The sequence below is a fragment of the Chenopodium quinoa genome, unplaced genomic scaffold, assembly GCF_001683475.1.
Source record: "Chenopodium quinoa cultivar QQ74 unplaced genomic scaffold, ASM168347v1, whole genome shotgun sequence".
NCBI classification, from domain to species: Eukaryota; Viridiplantae; Streptophyta; class Magnoliopsida; order Caryophyllales; family Amaranthaceae; genus Chenopodium; species Chenopodium quinoa.
The window spans coordinates 2,957,523-2,979,379 of NW_018743574.1; the positions used below are offsets into that span (position 1 = coordinate 2,957,523).

Here is a 21,857-nt window from a genome sequence, read left to right on the forward strand (position 1 = left end):
CCTTATTTTTTATCCTTGTCCCACCCCTTTTATCCCCCTAAACAAACACCCTCTACTAGTACTACTAGTAAGCATATAAGCATATAAATCTTTCGAATTAATAATAGGTAACTTAATTATATGGAAAATCATAAAATAAAATGAGAGCCACAAGTTCTTCTCATTCCACTATATAATGATAATAGTATAAGCACAAGAACAATACTAGTACATTCATATCCCAAGCTTACTTTATATACAAAGATGCCCAGCTTGGACAGCTATATTGTTTCAGTCGTTTTGACCGGATTCGTTCTTTCAGCAAAATATACATGAATTTCTCAAACAAGCAACAAGTATCGCCTAAACAGATTATTATGCCACTAGGCTAGACAAGCACTGATGATAAATATAAACGCTTATGTTGCATACATGGATCATGTACTTTTTAACTTCCACAAGCCAAGCAGTCATCGCGGTTTGTCAGTGAACATACCATCTGTGCTAGTTTTGAATTGTCATCTTCAGCTCCTGCTGCTGCTGCTGCGGCTGTCTTGGTTGGATCCTAAATTTAGTGCCACAGAAACAGATGTCAGCAAAAGATAACTGGGACGTACTCTAATATATCAACAAATTAACTGGTAAAAATAGTGCAATACATTTAGTATGGAAGTATCCACAGTGAACTTGATAGCATCAGCAGCTGCTCTTGTCCTTAAATAGTACATGCCTGTCTTCAAACCCTTAGACCATGCATGGAAGTGCAGAGAGGTTAACTTTCCGAAATTGGGTTGTGTCATATGAATATTTAGGCTTTGACTTTGATCGATGAAACATCCTCGATCAACAGCCATATCAACCAGTGTTCTTTGTTTAATTTCCCAGACAGTCCTGAAAAGGGTTTAAAGTGTCAGCACCCAAATGAAAGAAAGTAAAGTAAAGAGGAATTCATATACTGTAGGATAATCAAAATCCATACTTGTAGATAGCTTTCAGGTCTGCTGGGATCTCAGGGATTTTCTGAACAGAACCATCATCATATACTATCTGGTTCTTCAGCGTAGGAGACCAAAGACCCATCTCCGTCAAATCATTAAGAAGATGTTTGTTCACCACAACAAATTCACCACTGAACAAAAAAAAAAGAAATTAAGGTTAGAATAAAATTGGATCAGATAGGACAGGCTATGAGCCTATGACTTAGGTAGCACTACAAACCTTAAAACTCTTCGACTGTATATGTTGGAGGTGTATGGTTCAAAGCACTCATTATTTCCGAGAATCTGGCTTGTTGACGCAGTTGGCATAGGAGCCACAAGAAGTGAATTTCTAATACCATCCTTAGCTATCATTTCCCTAAGAGCACTCCAATCCCACCGGTCTGAGGGAGTAACACCCCACATATCTGGTTGAAGAATACCCTGTGTAATGCAAACAATGACCATAAGCTTTTAGAAAATGCAATTGGAGCTTTGTAAATAAAGGAATTCATCACAGCCAACTAAAAATGCTTTCAATTTCCAGTCATACATTGCTGACAGGGCATCCCGGGTATGTCTCATAGGTGCCTTCTTTTGCAGCCAACTTACAAGATGTTTTAAGAGCATGATAGTATATGGTCTCGAATATGTCTTTGTTCAACTGCTGGGCCTGCAATTCACAAAAAACAATTGAGAGGGATAAGAATTTGCATCATGTTTGCAAGGAATGTTGAAGATTTAAGAATGTTACCTCTGCTGAGTCAAAAGGCATGCCAAGCAAAATGAAAGTATCTGCAAGGCCTTGGACTCCGATTCCAATTGGCCTGTGTCTCATGTTTGATCTCCTTGCAGTTTCAACAGGGTAATAATTCACATCAATAATTTTGTTTAAGTTTGTGGTAACAACTTCAACAACCTCAGCTAATTTATCAAAATCAAAGTAGCGATTTTTATAACCCAAACTTCCAACAAGTTTAGAAGGCTGAGACTCAGAAGGAATCCCCTGCACAGAAATGTGAAGTTTAATTATCAAGAGAGGGAAAAAAACAGTTAAAAGCTTTTGCATAATAGAAAGGTGGGTGGTCATAAAATGAACTATTATTACCTTCTCCCTCACATATCGTGGAAGAGCAATAGATGCCAAGTTACACACAGCAGTTTCTGTTGGACTGGTGTATTCAATAATCTCAGTGCACAGGTTTGAAGACTTAATAGTGCCAAGGTTCTGCTGGTTACTCTTCCGGTTACAATGATCCTAAAATTGCAAAACATAACAGTTGGTTAAAAGCAAACCATAAGGAAAGGTATGTTGCAATATCTTAACAGTTATAACTTTCTGATTAGGAACATATCTTACCTTGAACAGCATGTAAGGAGTTCCTGTTTCAATTTGAGCCTTCAGTATCTCAAACCACAAAATTTGAGCTCTAACAGCCTTCTTTGCTTTACCCTGGTTGAGAAGATATACATGCAAAAAATCAGCAAAAATCATTATTTAAATATACAAGTATATAACCCATCACTAAATTGCAATGCAAACAACCCTCTTAAAAAAAGGATATGTTACCTCTTCTTCATATTTTAGGTAGAGGTTTTCAAATTCTTTACCCCAGCAGTCAGCAAGACCTGGAGCCTCATTAGGACAAAACAAGGACCACAATTTATCATTTTGAACTCGTTTCATAAAAAGATCTGGTACCCAGAGAGCATAGAAGAGATCACGAGCACGCTGCTCATCCTGAAAACAGAAAACGTAAATTTATATTACAAGGAGGCACATTAACTCCTAAAAGATAATGCAATATCAATATTTCTCACAGCAACAGGTAGGTTACTGATATAACATATATCTATGATTTCAATAAATTGCTAATAAGCACAATGACTGAACACACCTTCCCATGATTCTTCCTTAAGTCTAGGAACTCGAATATATCAGCATGCCAGGGTTCAAGGTATATCGCAAAAGCACCTACATAAAGGGATACATACTATGAGATAACATGCCCTACACAAAAAGGAAATTGATTAAAATGAGATGTAAAGACAGTATTGAACCTTTTCTCTTCCCCCCTCCCTGGTCAACATATCGTGCAGTATCATTAAACACCCGCAGCATAGGGACAATGCCATTTGATGTCCCATTAGTACCACGTATATAACTTCCAGTGGCACGGATGTTGTGCACAGAAACCCCAATACCTCCAGCAGATTTGCTGATAACAGCACACTCCTTCAGAGTATCATATATCCCTTCAATGCTATCATCTTTCATGTTGATAAGGAAGCAGCTACTCAACTGACATTTCCATAAACAACCAAGGTTAATATTCTATTAACAATAATTGCAGGAAATAAAATATTAAAGCCATAAAACAGTACTAATAAACTTATAAATATCACATACTTGAGGCCTTGGTGTGCCCGCATTGAAGAGAGTTGGAGAAGCATGGGTGAACCACCTTTGGGACATCAAGTGGTACGTCTTGATGGCCGATTCGATATCATCCTTGTGGATCCCAACAGCAACCCTCATCAGCATGTGCTGCGGTCTCTCCACAACCGTCCCTTGAACCTTCAGGAGATATGATCTCTCGAGGGTTTTGAAACCAAAGAAATCATAGTCAAAGTCCCTGTCATAGATTATCTCACTGTCCAACTGAGCAGCATTCTACAATACAAAATTACAACCATTCATCATTTCACCAGTCTCAATACAAAATTAACAACAAAATTTTCATTCACAAGTTTCTAATCATTATACTAATTTAGCTCATTAGACTATTTTTTGGTTCTAATTTACTTGTATTAAATTTCTATCCTATATCACGCTGTGCTAAGATCATTTCTCTTGTTAGATCTGAAGCAGTAACAAAGTTTCATTGACTGAAGGAAAAAATGTTACTCCGTACATGATAATTTGCTTAATTATGCTAATTAGTGAACAATGTAAACACTTATATTAGATCAAACTTCAAATAATATATATCAATGACAACACAATACATGTACATATAACATAAACACCGCATGACATATAACATAAACACGACATCGAACCATCAACCAAAAAACACAATACAAAATCGGATTCAGTTAGGTTAAACATTGCAGTCAAATACATCAAATGATATAAAATCGCGCTGAAGAAATACCTTCATGATAATATCATACACATCATCAGCAACCAAAGGAGCCTTCAATCCAGACCTCTCATTAAAATGAGTGTACATCTCCTTAATCCTACATCAACATCACAATTAATCCAATTAAAAAACCTCAACAATCTAAATTCCAATTATAAAAACAAATCATAACATTATAACACCACTTACGTCTCAGAGAATGACTTCTTAGTTTTCTTATGCAAATTCGAAACAACAATCCGTGCCGCCAACTACAACAACAACAACATCAAACCAAATCAAACACCGAAATCGAACCCGAAAACACAATCAATCAATTAAAGCAAACCCCAGAAAAATAAAATTAGAAAACTCACAGAAGCATAATCAGGATGATTAGCAGTCATAGCAGCAGCAGTTTCAGCGGCTAATTCATCAAGTTGACTAGTAGTAACACCCTTATAAACCCCAGCACAAACTTTCTGGGAAACAAGAACAGGGTCACAATGATCTACACTGAGACCATAACTCAACTTCTTCAACCTCGCAGTAATCTTATCGAAATGAACCGTCTCTTGACGCCCATCTCTCTTCACTACATACATCTTCTTCCTCCCTTTTCTAAGTTAGTTTATTTTTTGGTTTTGTTCTCAGAGGAATTTCGTCGAACAGGTTGTGCGCAAGAAAAATGGATAACCCAGTAAAGAATAAATAGGAAAAGAGGGTAGAAAAAAGGAGGCGGGATTTGGAAATATTTGGGGATTAGGGTTTCGATTTTCCCTCGTAGAATATTGTCTAATTGCGGTGAAATTAATTTGAGATTTGAAAAATTGGCGCCAAAATTGGGGAAAACTTGTTGAGCAATTTTTTCATTTAAATTGAAAAATCTGAAATAGCGGGTTCATGTGAGTGGAAGAGTGGAGTGGTTGAGTAATTGATTAATTTGGGGGGAATATCGAATTTGTAGGGGACCTTTCGCTTTAATTTATTGCTTTTGTTGGCCGTGATTTTGATTTTTGGGATTGGTTTCCCGCTGATCTTTGGCGGTTTTTATTTTTTTAATTTAATACTTCCTCCAACATGAATTTGATTGACCATATATATTGTAAGTTTGAGTCAATTTTTAAATCCTTGATTTTATAATATTATAATATCACTATTATAAATTGATATTAATAAAACATATATTATATAGAAGTTTTTGTTTGGTCTATTTTAAAGATATCATTGTTTTTATTTTTTTTAGTCATATTTTATTTTTTTTAGTCATAATTAAGATTTTGCATTAAAAAACTGTAAAATTTAAAATGTATAGAATAAAAATATAACAAAGGTAGTGTTTTTTATTCAAATTTCAAAACTATAAAATGATATTGCAACTTTGCAAGTTAAATTGAACTTTAGTAGCCCTTTTTATTCAAAGAACTTATCTTATAAAATTTTTGGAGTATTTTTCAAATTTCATGAATGAAAGATAAGGTCAACATATTAAAGCCATTTTTTATTTTTTTTTTTGTAAAATTATCTTACTTCATATATCAATTACTTCTTTTGTAAATCCTTTTTATGTTATGAAATTTATATATTTTTTGGTGTTTAGATAGCCGGCAAGTGATGAGAATTGATTCCAAATCGGAAGGAGAGCTAACCCTCACTTTCAATATGAAATTTTATATTAATACCTAATTAACACTATATTATATATATATATATATTACTAAATTAATTTTATATATATACATATTACTAAATTAAATTATGTTCATTTTTTTCCTATTGTGTTACAATTTAGGAACAGAAAAAAAAATTATTTTAATATATTTTGCCTAGACTTTATTCAAACATATTTTAGTTAATTTTGTCAAAAATAAGGGTTTGTTCTGATTAGCTGAACTAAACTGTACTTAATGAAGCTGAACTGAATATTTTATGAGAAAAATAAATTAAGAACTTAATTAAATTTATTAGAGCTAATTGAACTAGCTGAAAATAACAGCTTTAAGTTGAACCAAATGAATTTTATACTTTTTTTTGAGAGATTTTTTTTATACTTTGTTCTAAAAAAATAAAAAAATTACTTGTGCCAATGTGGGTTTGTTGTCCAAGTGTAAAATAATGGCTGATTTGCTTCTTTCAAAGCAACACACATTGGAAAAGCATGTGACAGGACTGACAACCTTCGGCTCCAAAGGTAAAATAATGGCCGATTTGCTTCTTTCAAAGCAACACACATTGGAAAAGCATGTGACAGGACTGACAACCTTCGGCTCCAAAGGTGTTGGACTTGGATTGATTTTATCGGCGTTATCTGATTTCGATATTGGGCTAGTTTATTCCTGACCAACCCAACCGGGTAACTAGTACAAAACCTCATATGGGCCGTTATGCACACTCACACAATCACAGCTAAAAGGAAGTGCTCGTGATTCTCGTAGAGATAAGCATGGGTGAGGCCGGCACGTAAAAGGTCCTAACCCCAACACAAGCTTGGCATAATATGAGAGACACGTCAATACGTCATTAAATTATATTAAATCAATCGAATACGAAATTATATTACAGGGAATTGTTAGTATCTCCTAAAAATATAAATACAATTATTGACATGACAATTATATTAAAGGGATTGTTAGTGTGACATGACACATGAAACTAGTCATGCATATACTCTATTTATGAAAGTTCAGGAAACTCCTAACAAAACACAACCATTTACTGATATACCTTACTTAATCACAAGATAATACGTTGGCATTACACTTAGCGATACAAATAAATACGAGTACAAGTATATGGATAATCGGATCACCCTTTATGCTAATTCAGATTCGAAACTCGATTACAAGAGGTTAGATTCTAATCTCAATCCAATTATTATTGCGGAGGATCGAACCCGTGGTTTTCAATACCAAGTACAACCCCATTTATCAATACAATATGGATTAATCTAAACAATGGCAGTCACATGGTAAACCTTGGTAATAACGATACAACGTTACTAAACACACACGCCAACAAACTCATACAGCCATTCATTTACAGCTGTCAAATATTAACAAGATATTAAAACTTTATATTATCTCACTTAATCCCAAAGCAAACAAATAAAACGAACAGTCAACTACCCTCCAATAATCTCTTTCAAAAAAAAAAAAACTACCCTCCAATAATCACCACCGCCAACGCACCATTCCATTTTCTCTCTCCTCCCCCTCTCTCTTCCCCTTCTCGTCTCTCTCACACGAACATCACTCTCTTTACAGTTACTCACGACCACACTTCCACCTCTCCCTTTCTCTCTCCTCTTTCTCTCTCTAACTCAAGCTTCCATTTCTATGGCGGAAGAGAAGGAATCTACGTCTGTTCCTCTCAGTCAAGATGATCCTGAAGATCCTGCTAAAGCTCCTCTCACTTCCTCCAATTCTTCGTCTCGCGAGGTTAGGGTTTCCTCTTTTTACTAATTTTGTTTGTTTTCGAATTGTAATTGGGTTTTTTTGGACTCATTTTGGAAGAACATTGTAATTGAGAATTGGATTTTGGGTTCAGTAATGATAATTTTTGTGTATATAGTTTGAATTTGGTGTTGATTAATGGTTGAATATGTTTGAATTTGGAGGTTTAATTTGTGTGATTGTGATTGAGTTCGTGGTTGGTGTGTGTTGATTGATGATATTTGACCTAATTTGGGGAAATGTGGGGAGGGGAGTGGGTACTCGGGGAAGATGGGAATTGCTTTCGAGGTTAGATTTGTGAGATTCTGGTTGCTGAATTTTTCAGCAAGTGATTCTGAAGAATCTGAAAAATTAATTTAAAATGCAATTGTGAATTAGGGATTGTTTTGTGATTATTTGGATGCTTAATTATAATATTCCGTATCATGATTTTCTTGTTTTTGACTTAGTTTGGGGACTTGGAAATAAGGAAATTGCCCTTAACATTCCGTAGACAAAGTAGTACTATATTGATTTCGTTTTAGGTTATTAGTAAATCAAATTGGTGAATTTATGAGTACCAAGCAATTAGAGTCCATTTTGTTAGTTTTAAGATTTGGGCATAGCTTGATGCCACATACATTGGTTACATATATCGTGATTGATGTTTTAAAATTTATGATAGAGAAATATGAATGTTACTTTGGTGGAAATGAGTAATTAGAAGCTGTGGGGGTTAGGCGGTCAGCGTAAGAAATAAGAAATAAGTATGGTGGTTTGAGTAGAGATGGATAATGGTGTTGGCTAGGGAAGACAGTATAAGAAGCGGAGGATAGATTCGAACAAGGAAAGATGGGTGCAAAGCGCTAATGCTGGTCTTAGTATGCAACATACTTTCTCTAACCTTAATGGCTGGATGTAGATTTTCCTGAACTCTATAACTTCTCAGTTCTCTAATCAAGCCCTTTAATTTACCCCTTTATATCTTTTTCTCGCTTTGGTGACCCAATGGTCTAGCTTTGCAAAGCATCTTAAGCTCATATAGTTCTGTGTATACTCCTGTATGTTTATGAACACATAGGGCCTTAGTAAAAAATTCTATTTAATAGTACAAAGCATTAGATTTCTTTGTAGATGAATTATATTTCTTCTTGATGTTTTGTGCTGTGAAAATGCTAGACTACCATTGTAAATTTGTTTTAGGTTCTGTTCTGCTTAGAATTTTGTTTATCTATCCAAACTTGCTTGTCATGCCCAATGTAGTCTTTATTGTAATTACTCACAAGGATATTGGTATCAAAAGTCGTGATCCTAGTTTGTCTATGTTAGCTGGTGAAGGACTGGCACTTGGGCATAATGCATCTGACCTCCAGCCAGTATTTTATCCTTGTACTAACATATATATGTTTTGCCAGGCTTGCTGTTATGTCCTCCAGAGTTGGATTTCTAAGAAGTTCATGACTGGATGGTAATTTGCTGTGTATTGAAAATTTTAAATCTTGCTTTTGAAGTATATTGCTAATATTTTTGCATTGGTTTTGAAATTGCAGTGTTGTGCTCTTCCCTGTTGCAGTCACCTTCTTCATTACTTGGTGGTTTATTCAGTTTGTAGATGGTTTCTTCAGTCCTCTGTATGAGAGCCTTGGGATTGACATATTTGGTAATTTCATTTGTTTCGATATACTTTTTACTTGTCCTTATGTGACCTTTTTTTGGCGGGTGGGAGAACTAATTTTGATCTTGGGAAGATGACTAGGCTGGGTGCTTTTTTTTTGCATTGAATGTCTAGAGCAACATCTGCCTATTAATTTTCTGCTCTGTCAAGGACTGAAGGTTTTTTGTAGGGAAGGTAATTGTAAAGCATGAGAGAACTGATATGGTGTAACAATGTAGAACAAGATAAGTTAAGTGGGTTGAGATTAGAGCTAGCAAAACAGGCAAAATCAGTAGGATTGTCAAAGGCAGTCCTTTGGGACTAAACAAATATTTGTATATTGTTAGGGATTGCCGACTCATGCTGAGATGCCTGTTAAAAGATACCTGGAAATACAAATGTTTCTTGAAGTGCTATATTCCTATACTACTATCCGTGCTTTGCCTATATATATAAATATATATATATATATATATATATATATATATATATATATATATATATATATATATATATATATATATATATATATATATATATATATATAGAGGAACAGAATAACCTTATGCACATTTCTACTTGTGGTCTAGGAACATGTAATGTGTGAATTGTTCTTATTAATTTTTTTTTTTACACTGGATTTCTTGGTTGCAGGACTAGGTTTCATCACTTCGCTACTGTTTGTTTTTCTTATTGGTGTTTTTGTTTCCTCTTGGATGGGTGCCACTGTTTTCTGGCTTGGAGAATGGCTGATAAAAAAGATGCCTTTTGTTAGGCATATATATTCTGCGTCTAAACAAATTAGCTCTGCAATTTCACCAGGTAGCACTTGATTTTGAAGACTTCCTGTTAGCCTTACCTAGATGCTATGATCACAACTTCTTAGATGCATTTATCCTTGGCGTCTTGCAGTATGATAATTCATGCATAGGATTATAGCTTTTCTTGTTTGTTGCTCAAATAGTATTGACTGTTGTAGTGCTTTGATAAATCTGACGACTGCTTTGTGAATGGCTTTCAAATGGCTACTACGTAAACTTAAAGCTTATGATGTCTTGATGTAATCTATGCTTCTGTGTTTCAATGTTGGGGTCAGAATAGTTTGAGGCTGACAGCTTCGTTTTTCTGATGTCTTGTATTTTTAATGTATTGAATAGTATCCATTTTTTTTTTTGAACAGATCAGAATACTACTGCTTTTAAAGAGGTGGCAATAATTCGTCATCCACGTGAAGGTGAATATGCCTTTGGCTTCATCACATCTTCTGTCACTCTGCAGGTATGTGAAGCAAATGAACATATGCTGCTTTCTTTTCCATTCATATTTTTTACAGGTGATTTAGCAGCTAGTATTTAGCTTCTATTGGTGTCGCTCTCTTGTGCATTTTATGTCACACACTTGTATACATGCATGTGCAACTGTTGCTTTTCCGTATGGTTTCAATGAGTTTGCACACCCTCAATATGTATGAATCTTTTGGGGTCAAGTAGTCAATTTTAGGGGAAAGAAAAAACCAAAATCTTTTACTCTCTGCTAGATTAGTGCTAAAACAAATGAGAAGCAATACTATATAATACATTACTACCATAGCAGTAATGAAAATGGGAGCAATGTAGTGCTTTGCCTTCCATTTCAGCACTTTCTCATTTGAATCTAGGATTAGCATTAGGTGACTTATGGAGTGAGTGCAACTGCTCAAGGCCTTTTCTTTTTTAATAGTGTAGCTTCTACTGGTTAATGATTTGGAAGGGTTGCAGAAGCTGACTCCTTGATGTGAAAAGATATGGAAGACATACATTTTGTCTTGCAGTCAACTTACTCTTGCCACTGTATACTGAATAATGTCGTGGACTGGTGCTTGACTGTGGAGAAGAGAGAACCAATTTTGCAGTGTTGCTGATACATGGGCTCCATTAAGATGAAAGAAAGTGATGGCAGTGCCAAGGTTGAAAAGTCTGCATTTTTTGAAGGTCTAGTTTGGAAGGACTTCAAAACAAAGAGTAGAAAATTCATGTGGATTAATGGCTAAAATTAATTTACAAGACACTTTGCTCTTCGTAGATATTGATGATCTATGTTGTCTCTATAGCTCTTTTGAGAACAGCTTGTCCTATTCTTAATCTTGGAAAAAAAAAATGTGTAGGGGGGGGTGGAGTGGAGGAGGCAATTTTGATTATATTTGCGTTCTTAGGTTTTGAATTTCTGAATGGTTTTAATTTTGATTATTTTTTCTAATTGCAGAAAGATGATGGTGACGAAGAATTGTGTAGCGTGTATGTTCCAACCAACCATCTTTATATTGGAGACATCTTTCTGGTCAATTCCAAGGATGTTATCAGACCAAATCTTTCTATTCGTGAAGGCATAGGTCTGTTCTCTGTTTCCCTTTTCCTTCCTGTTCACATCTAAAAATTCATATTGCTGTCTTTTTGCACCCAGTATTTTTTTTTTCTTTTATATTGAGCTATAGAAAGAGCTGCTAATTAAGTATTTAGTATTGGAGGTGAACTGGTGAAGGGAATCTGATGTAGAATGAATTTTAAAAGAAACAGATGTAACAGTGACTTAACACTAATATCAGTCATTTCAATACCAAGGGCTTGTTTGGTTGCCTTTAATTTCCATGGGCACTCAAAATTCCCAATGAATTTCCTTTTGGGTATGTTGTTTGGTTGACATTAAAAAGTAAAAATGGAGGAAGTCATAATTCATGGGAATTTTCACTTCCTACAAAACATGAGAAGTTACTTACCCACCCCTCTCTTGGTCATTCACAATTCCCATGATTTATAAATTCCCACATGACAACCAAACATATTTATGTAATTCCTAGGAATTTTAATAAAGGAAGTAATTTCCCATGAATTAGAATTTCCCATGGGAATTTACTTCCTACATCAACCAAACAAGCCCTAATTTTTGTATACTTGCAAGGCATGATATTGAACTGTTTTTAATACCCCTTATATTCACACTGTTTTTCCTTCTCTCAGAGATAATTGTATCAGGGGGCATGACGATGCCACAAGTCATATCACCTGTAGAAAGAACACTGCGACAAAGTGACAGAATTCCGATGAATAGATTGTCAACATAATACTAGGGATGAAGGATGTTTGTTTTTACAAGTGTGATATCTGATTATCAATGTGTGAAGAAAGCTAGCTTGCTTGCCGATAATACCACAAGAAATTTGTTATGCCCACAGCGATTTCATGAGTGAATTCAATGTGGAAATTTCAGTATTCCTTAATTGTTGTATTCATTTGTGGTGTGTATACCGTAGTTCTTGTAATAGTGACCTCTGTACCCAGTATATAGGAAATTTGTAAAGGTAAGGTTATAGATTTTGATAATATCCACTATCGAGTAGCTTTAATCGATTTCATATAAGTGTGTATCCTAAATTATTCCACTAGATAATTTTTATTCGTAAATCACGATGATAGTTTGCACAAATATATGAATTGGGAACCTTGGTTGTGTTACCTTTCAAATTATTATTGTACAACAGTTTAAGGGGGTGTTTGGTTCAAACAATGGTATGGGTTTGGAATGAGGAATGAAATCTGGGTGGTATGGGGTTGGAATTTGATACTTGATTTCATGTGTTTGGTTTTTATCTAGGAATGATAGTTTTCCTTTTAATTTTAAACCTAAAGGTATGAATATAAGCCATACCCACCTCCCCCCTTGGGTTTCAAAAACCCATACCTTAGGGGTTTGAGGTATGAGTTTGTAAAATGAAATTTCAAGAAACAAACATAAAGTATTGGTTTTGGTCATTCCAAACTCATACTTTATACCTAATATGCTTGAACCAAACACCCTCTAAAAGGAACTAGCCTTCTGACCAGGTTGTTTATAGCTATATAATATAAATTTTTAATTTATAACATGTTTTTATTAGAAAATAAATAGTTTATAAAGAATAAGAAGGGGTGATAATTGAATGTAATTAAAATAAAATTTACATGTGGCATGATATGCATGATGGTTTGTATTTTTAAGTATGGATTATTTCACTCTAACATACTTGGTATAATAAGTTGAGACAATATACAAGTAAGTGAAGTTATAAGTTTGGATAAATTAACATTTTGTATTACTTATGAGTTAAGAAGAAATAATACAGATTCAAACTATTCCGTAGTTAATATGGAGTAATTTTTTTTGACAAAACAATACTAAATCTATGAGGGAACTTTTTAAATTTTTTAACTTTAAATATTTGATGTTTGAAGTTTAAAACAGAAATAAGATATTTTGTAGCATGAGGAAAGTTTATCGACCCTCAATTAGCCAATTAGGAATTAATTTATATGGAATAACCAAGTAAAACTTAGGGTTGTTTGGTTGGATGATTTTATCTATTTTTTTGTTTGGTTGAGTTTTTTTTAAGTAATGAAATCTCATATCCAATGGTTCTAATTCTCCCCCATACATCTCATTCCAATAATGAAATCAAACAACTTCAGACTAGTAAGAGTTTTAGAATTCATACCTCTTTAGTATGAGATTTCATATCAATCCATTTCAACTTAATGAACCAAGTACCAAATACCTCCTTTATTTTGTTTCCAAATTTCCCATATCAATCTCTTAATTAAAAAATGAGAACATTTTTTCGACTAAACTCAGATTTTTTTTTAAAAAAAAAGAGGCCTCAAATGGACAGTTTGGTCACCAATTACAAAGAGGAATAATAATTTCCGCATTCCCACAAAATAACAAAAAAATAAAAAATAAAAAAACCTTTTTCGGTAAATACGGAGTACATTTTAGCAGCCTCAATTTCTATTATTCTCCCTCCAGAAACCAGAAACCTCCTAAACCCTAAAATAAACAATACGTCAAAAACCCCCCAATTTCGCAAGCTCAATATCGAAATTAGGGTTTGGAATATTCGAATTCCATCAAATTAAACTCAGTGAATTCCTCAATCGATTGAATTTCGTTGTCCCCAGAAAAATTCAATGGATTTCGACGAGTACGAGTACTTGGAGAAAACGGTGGAAGAAACAGCAGAGGGTCGATCGAAGAAAGAGGAGGTGGGCGGGGAGAAGAGAGAGAAAGGTTACAGAAAGAGGAGAGAAGAAGAATGGGATGATCATCGAGGAGAAGACGATGATGATGAGAGGAAGAAGAAGAAGTTGAGAAGCGAGGAGGAAAATGGGGGTGGAGGAGAGAGAAAGAGGGAGGACAGGGACAGGGACAGGAGGAGAGAGAAAGATGAGAGACCCAGGGACAGGGATAGAGATAGAGAGAGAAGGGATAGAGAGAAGGAGAGAGAAAGGGCGAGGAGAGATAGAGATAGAGAGAAGGAGAGGAGAGAGAGGGAGAAAGAGAAGGAGAGGAGAGAGAGGGAGAAAGATGAGTCTGATAGGGAGAAGGAGAAGGAGAGTGATGTGGAGAAAGAGAAGGAGGTGCGAGGTAGTAGTCGGTCCAGGCGGCATGATAGCCAGGAGCGAGAGGTGAGCCAGGATAGAGACAGGGAGAGGGACCGGTCCAGGCGGAGTAGTAGCCGGTCTAGGCGGCATGATAGCCGTGATAGGGATAGGGATAGGGAGCGGTCAAGGCGAAGCAGTAGTCGGTCTAAGCGGCATGATAGCCGGGAGCCAGATGTGATCAGGGAGAGGGAGAGAGAGGCGCGAGAGATTGAGTCCAGGTAGCTTGCTGGTCCATTCTTCTTATTTACTGGCTTTGCAAATGTGTATTGTTTTGATATTGTGCTTTGTGATTAAATTAAGACTATAACATGTTCTAATTGCGTAGTCTTGGTTCTGGCATTGGTGTCATGCAATTTTCTGATAGAAAAGCTTGATGAACTTGTTATATATAAATTAAAAGCTCCTGTGAAATCATTCGTCATTGATTAATTTATACATGGGAATATTGAAATGGCAAAGTTACAAGAATTATCTGGCTTTGAATCTTGGGTGAAAGGGTTACAATTATTAGGCTTTGAATTGAAAAGAACTATATCAAAATGCCTCACTAACCTTGCTGTACTTTAGAATTTTTGGGGAGTAGTGAAATGTATTTGCATTTTGCTTCAAGATTCTAGTGGAAACAATATTACAGTGAACTTAAGCATCCCATCCTAGATTCCTCCCTTGTAGTCTCTTTAGAGGTTTTAGAATTCTATTGATGTTCACATTGGAATTGGTCAGCAGCAACATCGTGGCTGTAGAATGGTCATAATTCTTGCTTTTACCTCCTATATGTTTGTTTATTTGTGTAAATTGATTATAACTTTTACGGTTTACAGGAGATTAAAAGATAAAAAGGAAGTAGTGGAGCCTGAAGTTGATCCTGAGAGGGATCAGAGAACTGTTTTTGCATACCAGGTGGCTGTCTTTTATCTAATTCTTCAGTTAATTGATCTTCAAGTGGTTTGTTGATTTTTGACATGTGTATCATTACTGTATTGGCTGTTTACAGATGCCTCTCAAAGCAACCGAGAAAGATGTTTATGAATTTTTCTCGAAAGCTGGCAAGGTAAATGACACTTCCTTTGTAATTGTTCCTGATGCTTTATTGTATAGTTGTATACTATTTTTTATGTCCAAGTCTTAGTTTTATCTTTATTATTGTATTTAACATATTTGCTCCTGGCTTGGTACCTTTTTTTTTTTTTTTTTTTTTTTTTGGTGAAATGCTTGATGTATTTACTTGTAAAACATCTACTTTCAAATCAGAGAACTATTTAGGCTCATCAACTGTTTATTTATTATTTGTCACAATTTAAATGTCCCTTGCAGGTGAGGGATGTCAGGCTTATCATGGACCGAAATTCAAGGCGCTCAAAAGGAGTTGGGTATGTTCTTACCTGTTGTTAGTATTCTAGGTGCATGCATTGTTACATATAGCAAGTAGCTTATGCTGTTTTAAGATGCAAGCTTGACTTTATTCTCAAATGAACTAGCAATGCGATAAAGATATCCATGATGAGGGATGATGGGAATACCTTGCTCTCATGTTTAACAATTCATGCAGCATTCTAAAGGTAGACGACATGAACCTGAGCCTACTCTTCGTTTTACTTCTTCGTCAGTCCAAGGACTTAGATTCATTGGTATAATGGTTATTTAATTTAATTTTTCATATTCATTTCTGATTGGGAGTTGTTTCAATTTAGGTAAGTTTTATTTTGGATACATCATTGTAAAGGTGGATTCGCTGAAGAAACTTCATTCTATGATGGTAAAGTCAAGGCCTTCAGGACATAAGAGGCTAGGTGGCCTAGTTAAATCCTAGCTGATTCATCAATCAATATACTGTAACACTAGTGTGACATTTAACATCTAATCCTTGTTTAAGGCGTTTGCAAACGAACTACCTGTATTTATCTGAAATTTATGCACCGCTTGTTGCTCTCAGAAATCTGTCTTACAAACCTGGTACAGTGCTATGAGCAAGGGAAAAGGTTGGGTTATATCTTTGCAGTGCTGATTGCCATGTTTGGTTGTCCATTTTTGTATCGTTACCTGTTAGGGTGGGGTATGCCCTGGTATGGTGATTGGTTTATCTATGTACTTGTGGAATTGGGTATGAATGCATGATCAATGGGAAGGATATTTGGCTTTTTGATACACTTTTCTGATTCTATGTGAAATTTTGCTGACCATTGTGTACCTGATTCTACTATTTATTTTTTAACCTTTCTCAATCCTAATTGTGGCATTGAACATTATGTTATTGCTTGATTGTTTTGGGTTTTTCTCTAACCTATCTTGTATTTGAGAAATCAGATTCTTGAAAAGAAGCTCAGCTTCAGCTTTCTCTCATATGGATTTTGTTCACCACAATTTTATCTGAATTCTTCGTAAGTCCTGCCTGATTTTTCTGCATATCCAATTATTTGGTAATCTTACAGTGACTTCTCGTGATGAGATGCAGGTATGTTGAGTTTTTTGACGTTATGTCTGTGCCAATGGCGATTGCAATGTCTGGTCAGCTATTCCTTGGGCAGCCTGTGATGGTCAAACCGTCTGAGGCTGAAAAGAACCTTGTCCAATCTACAGCTTCTACTGGCACACCTGTTACAGGCCCTTATGGACCTACCGACAGAAAGTTGTACGTTGGTAATTTACACTTCAATATGACAGAGCAGCAGCTGCGTAAGGTGAATCTCTTAACATTCATTTCATGTTTTCTGTCCCTTTTGCATCCTATATTCCTATGCTTTGATACAATCTGTTTTCAGGCGACATCCAAAAGAAAGGGTTGGTATCTATATTGTGAGTTTTGTGACTGTTAATTAATGCTGAAGTCTTTTGCTATAACCTCTATTGTGTGGTTTATTTTTGCACTGATTTATAAGCAAGGATCCTTGTATATTGAGGATGTATTATGTTTGGTAAAGTAGTTAAATTGTAGTGAATACATGCTAGATTAATGAGAGATGCTGTCAGATGATATTTTATATAGCATTATGTCATCTTCAAAGTGGAAGGCCACATTGTACATAACCTGTAAATTTGATTAAATTAACATATACTTCTTGCAACAAAATCCTGGACTTGTTGAGTGAGATGACTAATGGTATCTTTTTTTTATGGGATTCGCCCTATTTGCGGTGAACGAGGATAGGGAGCAGAGTGAACAGATTCATGGGAGATTTGAAATCGCTTACCCTCCCTTTATTGAATGTCATAGCCATTCTTGGAAGTACTCTACTTTGGGATTATTTTTGTAATAGATTCTGAAGTTTCTGATGTTATGGTTGTAAAGCTTTAAGGATAAACAGTGGTATGCTGGGTACAAGTTTTTTACGCGAGGACAGAGTAGCCTGATGTTGTATGAAATCTCTATAATTTGTAACTTTGATAGATTAAGTTGGCCTTAATTATTTTGGGAGTTTATTTAATTGATCACACTTTAACAGATCTCCAGCTTTGGAAGATGAGTTAATATGAAATTAAGGGGCTTTTCTACTTTGTTTATGCTAGCTTCATTTCTTTCCTGATGAAAAAAATTCTTCATGGCTGCTTTTGCAATTCACACATGCATCCATTACCCCCCACCCCCACCACCTTCAGACAACCCTTTTATTTTCTATAGTTCCTTTTGGTCCTTAATGAGTTCTTTGGCTTATTCCTATAATAATCTGCTGATGTGATTACTACCCTTTGTTTCTTGTTGGCAGATATTTGAATCATTTGGTCCTGTGGAGCTGGTGCAACTTCCCCTTGACCCTGAGACTGGACACTGCAAAGGTTTTGGGTTTGTTCAAGTCAGTGAAAAGTTGGTTTATATCTTATTTAGCCCCTTCAATTCAAGCATTGCTTTTTATTTTAGCTGATTTTTTGCTTAATTGACAGTTTGCTCAAGTTGAGCATGCAAAGGCAGCGCAAAGTTTAAATGGGAAAATAGAAATTGCTGGCAGATATATTAAGGTAGGATGTTGCCATGATAGGATCATATGGAAGTAATTTTTTTGTTTAGACTAATTAATTTTTTTTGTTCATACTTATCCCTCTTTGTATTCTTCTGTAAAAGATCTGTCTGTCTGGATACTGCAGGTTTCATCTGTCACTGAACATGTCAGTGGACAAGATACTGGAACAACTGCAGCGGACTTCGATGATGATGATGGGGGTGGTATGGTGAGTTATACATATGATATCTCTCTCTGAAAATCACTCGAATTTGTGCAATGCCTCTGAGTTATGATACCCTGTAGTAGTACTAGTCGTTGCTAAGCAATTGTGATTAGGGCTTTAAAAGGGCATAATTCAATGTTTTAAAAGGCAATAAAAATTCAGATTTTGTGCCCCTGAAACAAATAGCTTTCATTTTGTTGCATACAGTTCATGAAGCTTTAGATATAGCTTGTGTTTGAAGGGAAGAGCTCTTTACTGACGAGTACACTGGTCAAGCAATATGGCTTTCAATTTTTGTTGACGGAAACTTAGTTTGTGAATGTTGTGAGATGTGACAATGAAGAGTTTTCCTGAGATTATTTTCTCTTTTTGTGTGGCATGGATTGATGAATTGACGTATACTTTTTGTCTTGCAGGCTTTAAATGCCCAGTCCAGAGCTTTGCTAATGCAAAAGTTGGACCGCAGTGGTACAGCTTCAAGGTTAGTACTTAGTAGTGCTTGTCTTCCCCACTCTGCAAACTTTCCCCTTCTCTCTCCTGAGGTAATATTTGTTGTTTTGTATGTAGCTTTGCTGGTACTCTTGGTGTGCCAGTGCTTAGTGGTACATCTTCTGTTCAGACGCCTTCCTTGTTCAATGGGCATTGTGCTACTCCTGCTCCCACACTCCCTCACCAACTCCTTCCTACCCCAGCTTCTGAAGCTGTAGGCACCCCTAGTGAGTGTCTTCTGTTGAAAAATTTATTTGATCCAGCCACTGAGGTATGTTTTGTTGCTTTGCTCCTAATGTTGCCCCCTTCCTATTTTGCTCCTTTTACTTGTGCATGTTGATACTATTATTACTGCTTGCAGACTGATCCAGAGTTCGATTTGGACATTAAAGAAGATGTTGAAGACGAATGCTCAAAATTCGGTCGAGTGAGACATATCTATGTTGACAAGTATGTAATACTTAGGCTTTGTTATCTTCAACTTATTTTATGGTGTTCTGATCTGAATTTTATAAGTTCTGGGTTGAATTTTTCTGTGGGTTAGTCTGATTTTAACAGGTATAAATTATAACTTTTACAAGTAATAAGAATAAGTTGAAGAGAACAAAACCTTATTTGTGACCAATAACTTTCATTTTGCCTGCAGTGAAATGTGGTTGATACAATAATTTTTAAAGGGAGGTAAAAAATGTTTGATAGTTTATAAAACTGCTTCACTTGATGTGTTTAAGTGTAATTACATGGCAGGATACCACTTAGGGATTACTAGATTGTGAACCAAGTCAGACCATTTTTTGACTGCTGTCAAATGTAGATTGAGGCAGTGAACGTTTGTCTTGAAATGACAATTTTTGCTTCAGTGTGGTTAGATGGTTGTCTGAGAACTTCACTGTAAAAAAACTTTATGAAATTTTTGAGGTTTCTGATTCATTTCATTGTAGCAATTAGACATTTGCTTTTGTTACTTTGAAATCAAAGTTGAAATATTGCTGCATTCAACTAAAAAAATTTGAAGGTGGACCTCTTTATACTTTTGTTTGGATGTTGGAATCAATTTTCCTTAATAGATTGAATAATTGATATGTCGATTCATTGTAAAGTTGAAATTATTGGAATAGAGTATGTATTTGTCTCATTTGCATTCTCTTTTTGGCTGTATTGTTTTGCATAAGCCCTTTGGTTGCTTTTGGGTCCTCAAATAAATATTCCTTGTTGGCCAACAGTAATGAATTTGTTGAAATTATTGGAATAAATATTCCAATAAAGTTGAAATTATTGGAATAGAGTATGTATTTGTCTCATTTGCATTCTCTTTTTGGCTGTATTGTTTTGCTTAAGCCCTTTGGTTGCTTTTGGGTCCTCAAATAAATATTCCTTGTAATGAATTTGTTGCCTTTTGGTTTGCAGACACAGTGCTGGTCATGTCTACCTTCGTTTTGACACCAAGGAAGCTGCAATGAAAGCCCAGGGTGGAATGCATTTGCGATGGTTTGCTCGTAGGTTGATAACGGCCATCTATATGGTAATGCATTTTTTATGTACATATTGATTTCCTAAACCCTTTCATTGTTGGGTTACATATCCGATTGTTCCAAATCCCTTTTTGTGGTTTTCTCTGTCCATTTTATTATAACAATTTGGAGGATCATAATTTTTCTTAATAGCTGGATGGAGCTTGCCTTATTTATTTCCTTACTAACTGTACAGAATTCTCAAATTAAGTTTTTGGATGTTATATCATCCATATGTTTGTTTTGTACTTTTGTTGGTTTAGTCAAAGCTGAGTTTTTATGTTGTCATCTAGATGAAATGACTTTTTAAAAGAGGGGATTAAGAATCTGCCCTTGCGTATTGATCGGTGTTCTTGTTGTCATCGTCATTTTGTATTATCTGTTCTTGTCAAGGATATCTTATGGATTGTACTTTTGGTTTATTGCAGCAACCTCAAGATTATGAAGCAAAGTTTGGAGATGCTACTTGAAGATTCATTACAATTGCAGCTTTACCCTCTTGGATACTGTTGGAAGTGATTAATCTGTTTCTTTTTGTCATTTTTTTTGGGTGGTGGTTTTTTTTTTTTTTTGGGTTGAGATAATGTAATGTGGTGTGCAATGAGAATAACTATGCTTTATGTTCTATTGATGTCATATACTCTCTCTATTCCTGAATTTCTAACACGCTTTGACTTAGCATAATTTTAACCCATATTTTTTACTTATACAGTATAATTTTTTTTATTTTTTTTTGATAAGATTGATTTATCTTAATAAATGCATAAGATTTTAGTAGTTAAACTTCAAAGTTATAGCTTGTCAGGATATTCAGAGGGATAACACTATACCATCACCATGTGCCAACATCCATTTAAATCTTGTTTTGATTCAGGTGTTTAAATTCCTTTTGATTATTGTATTGTGTAGGATGGTACTCCATGGAATAGTGGCAAGAAAAGAACTCAAGGCGGGGACGGTGGTTGTGTTGCCTTGTGGTTTTGATACAGGTGTTTAAATTCAGGTTGTAAACAAGTTTCTAGTATACCTTGTGGAGTGCTCGATGATGTGTGTTGTGACTGATGATTTAATTTGCCATTG

At 35.3% G+C, this 21,857-nt stretch overlaps 3 protein-coding genes across 3 annotated transcripts; 2 read left to right on the forward strand and 1 right to left on the reverse strand.

Moving 5' to 3' along the window:
- Positions 1-131: 131 nt before the first annotated feature.
- Positions 132-5,212, reverse strand: LOC110682052 (ribonucleoside-diphosphate reductase large subunit-like). Its single transcript, XM_021858267.1, has 15 exons — positions 4,462-5,212; positions 4,295-4,356; positions 4,115-4,202; positions 3,367-3,630; positions 3,018-3,258; positions 2,855-2,931; positions 2,527-2,697; positions 2,317-2,409; positions 2,065-2,214; positions 1,711-1,962; positions 1,510-1,629; positions 1,198-1,400; positions 959-1,108; positions 639-870; positions 132-544 (listed from the first exon to the last, which is right to left on the reverse strand). Exons 1-15 carry the CDS (start codon positions 4,687-4,689, stop codon positions 428-430), a joined length of 2,448 nt encoding a protein of 815 aa, XP_021713959.1. The 5' UTR covers positions 4,690-5,212; the 3' UTR covers positions 132-427.
- Positions 5,213-7,034: 1,822 nt separating this feature from the next.
- LOC110682053 (protein LIKE COV 2-like) lies at positions 7,035-12,606 on the forward strand. Its single transcript, XM_021858268.1, has 7 exons — positions 7,035-7,521; positions 8,931-8,983; positions 9,066-9,175; positions 9,824-9,991; positions 10,350-10,447; positions 11,411-11,537; positions 12,163-12,606. Exons 1-7 carry the CDS (start codon positions 7,420-7,422, stop codon positions 12,264-12,266), a joined length of 762 nt encoding a protein of 253 aa, XP_021713960.1. The 5' UTR covers positions 7,035-7,419; the 3' UTR covers positions 12,267-12,606.
- Positions 12,607-13,730: 1,124 nt separating this feature from the next.
- Positions 13,731-21,486, forward strand: LOC110682054 (RNA-binding protein 39-like). The gene is made up of 13 exons (XM_021858269.1): positions 13,731-14,837; positions 15,441-15,519; positions 15,614-15,670; positions 15,934-15,989; positions 17,072-17,297; positions 18,321-18,407; positions 18,496-18,570; positions 18,697-18,780; positions 19,194-19,258; positions 19,345-19,537; positions 19,628-19,716; positions 20,674-20,788; positions 21,206-21,486. The coding sequence occupies exons 1-13, from the start codon at positions 14,146-14,148 to the stop codon at positions 21,245-21,247; spliced, it is 1,860 nt and encodes a 619-aa protein (XP_021713961.1). The 5' UTR covers positions 13,731-14,145; the 3' UTR covers positions 21,248-21,486.
- The last annotated feature ends 371 nt before the right edge of the window (positions 21,487-21,857 follow it).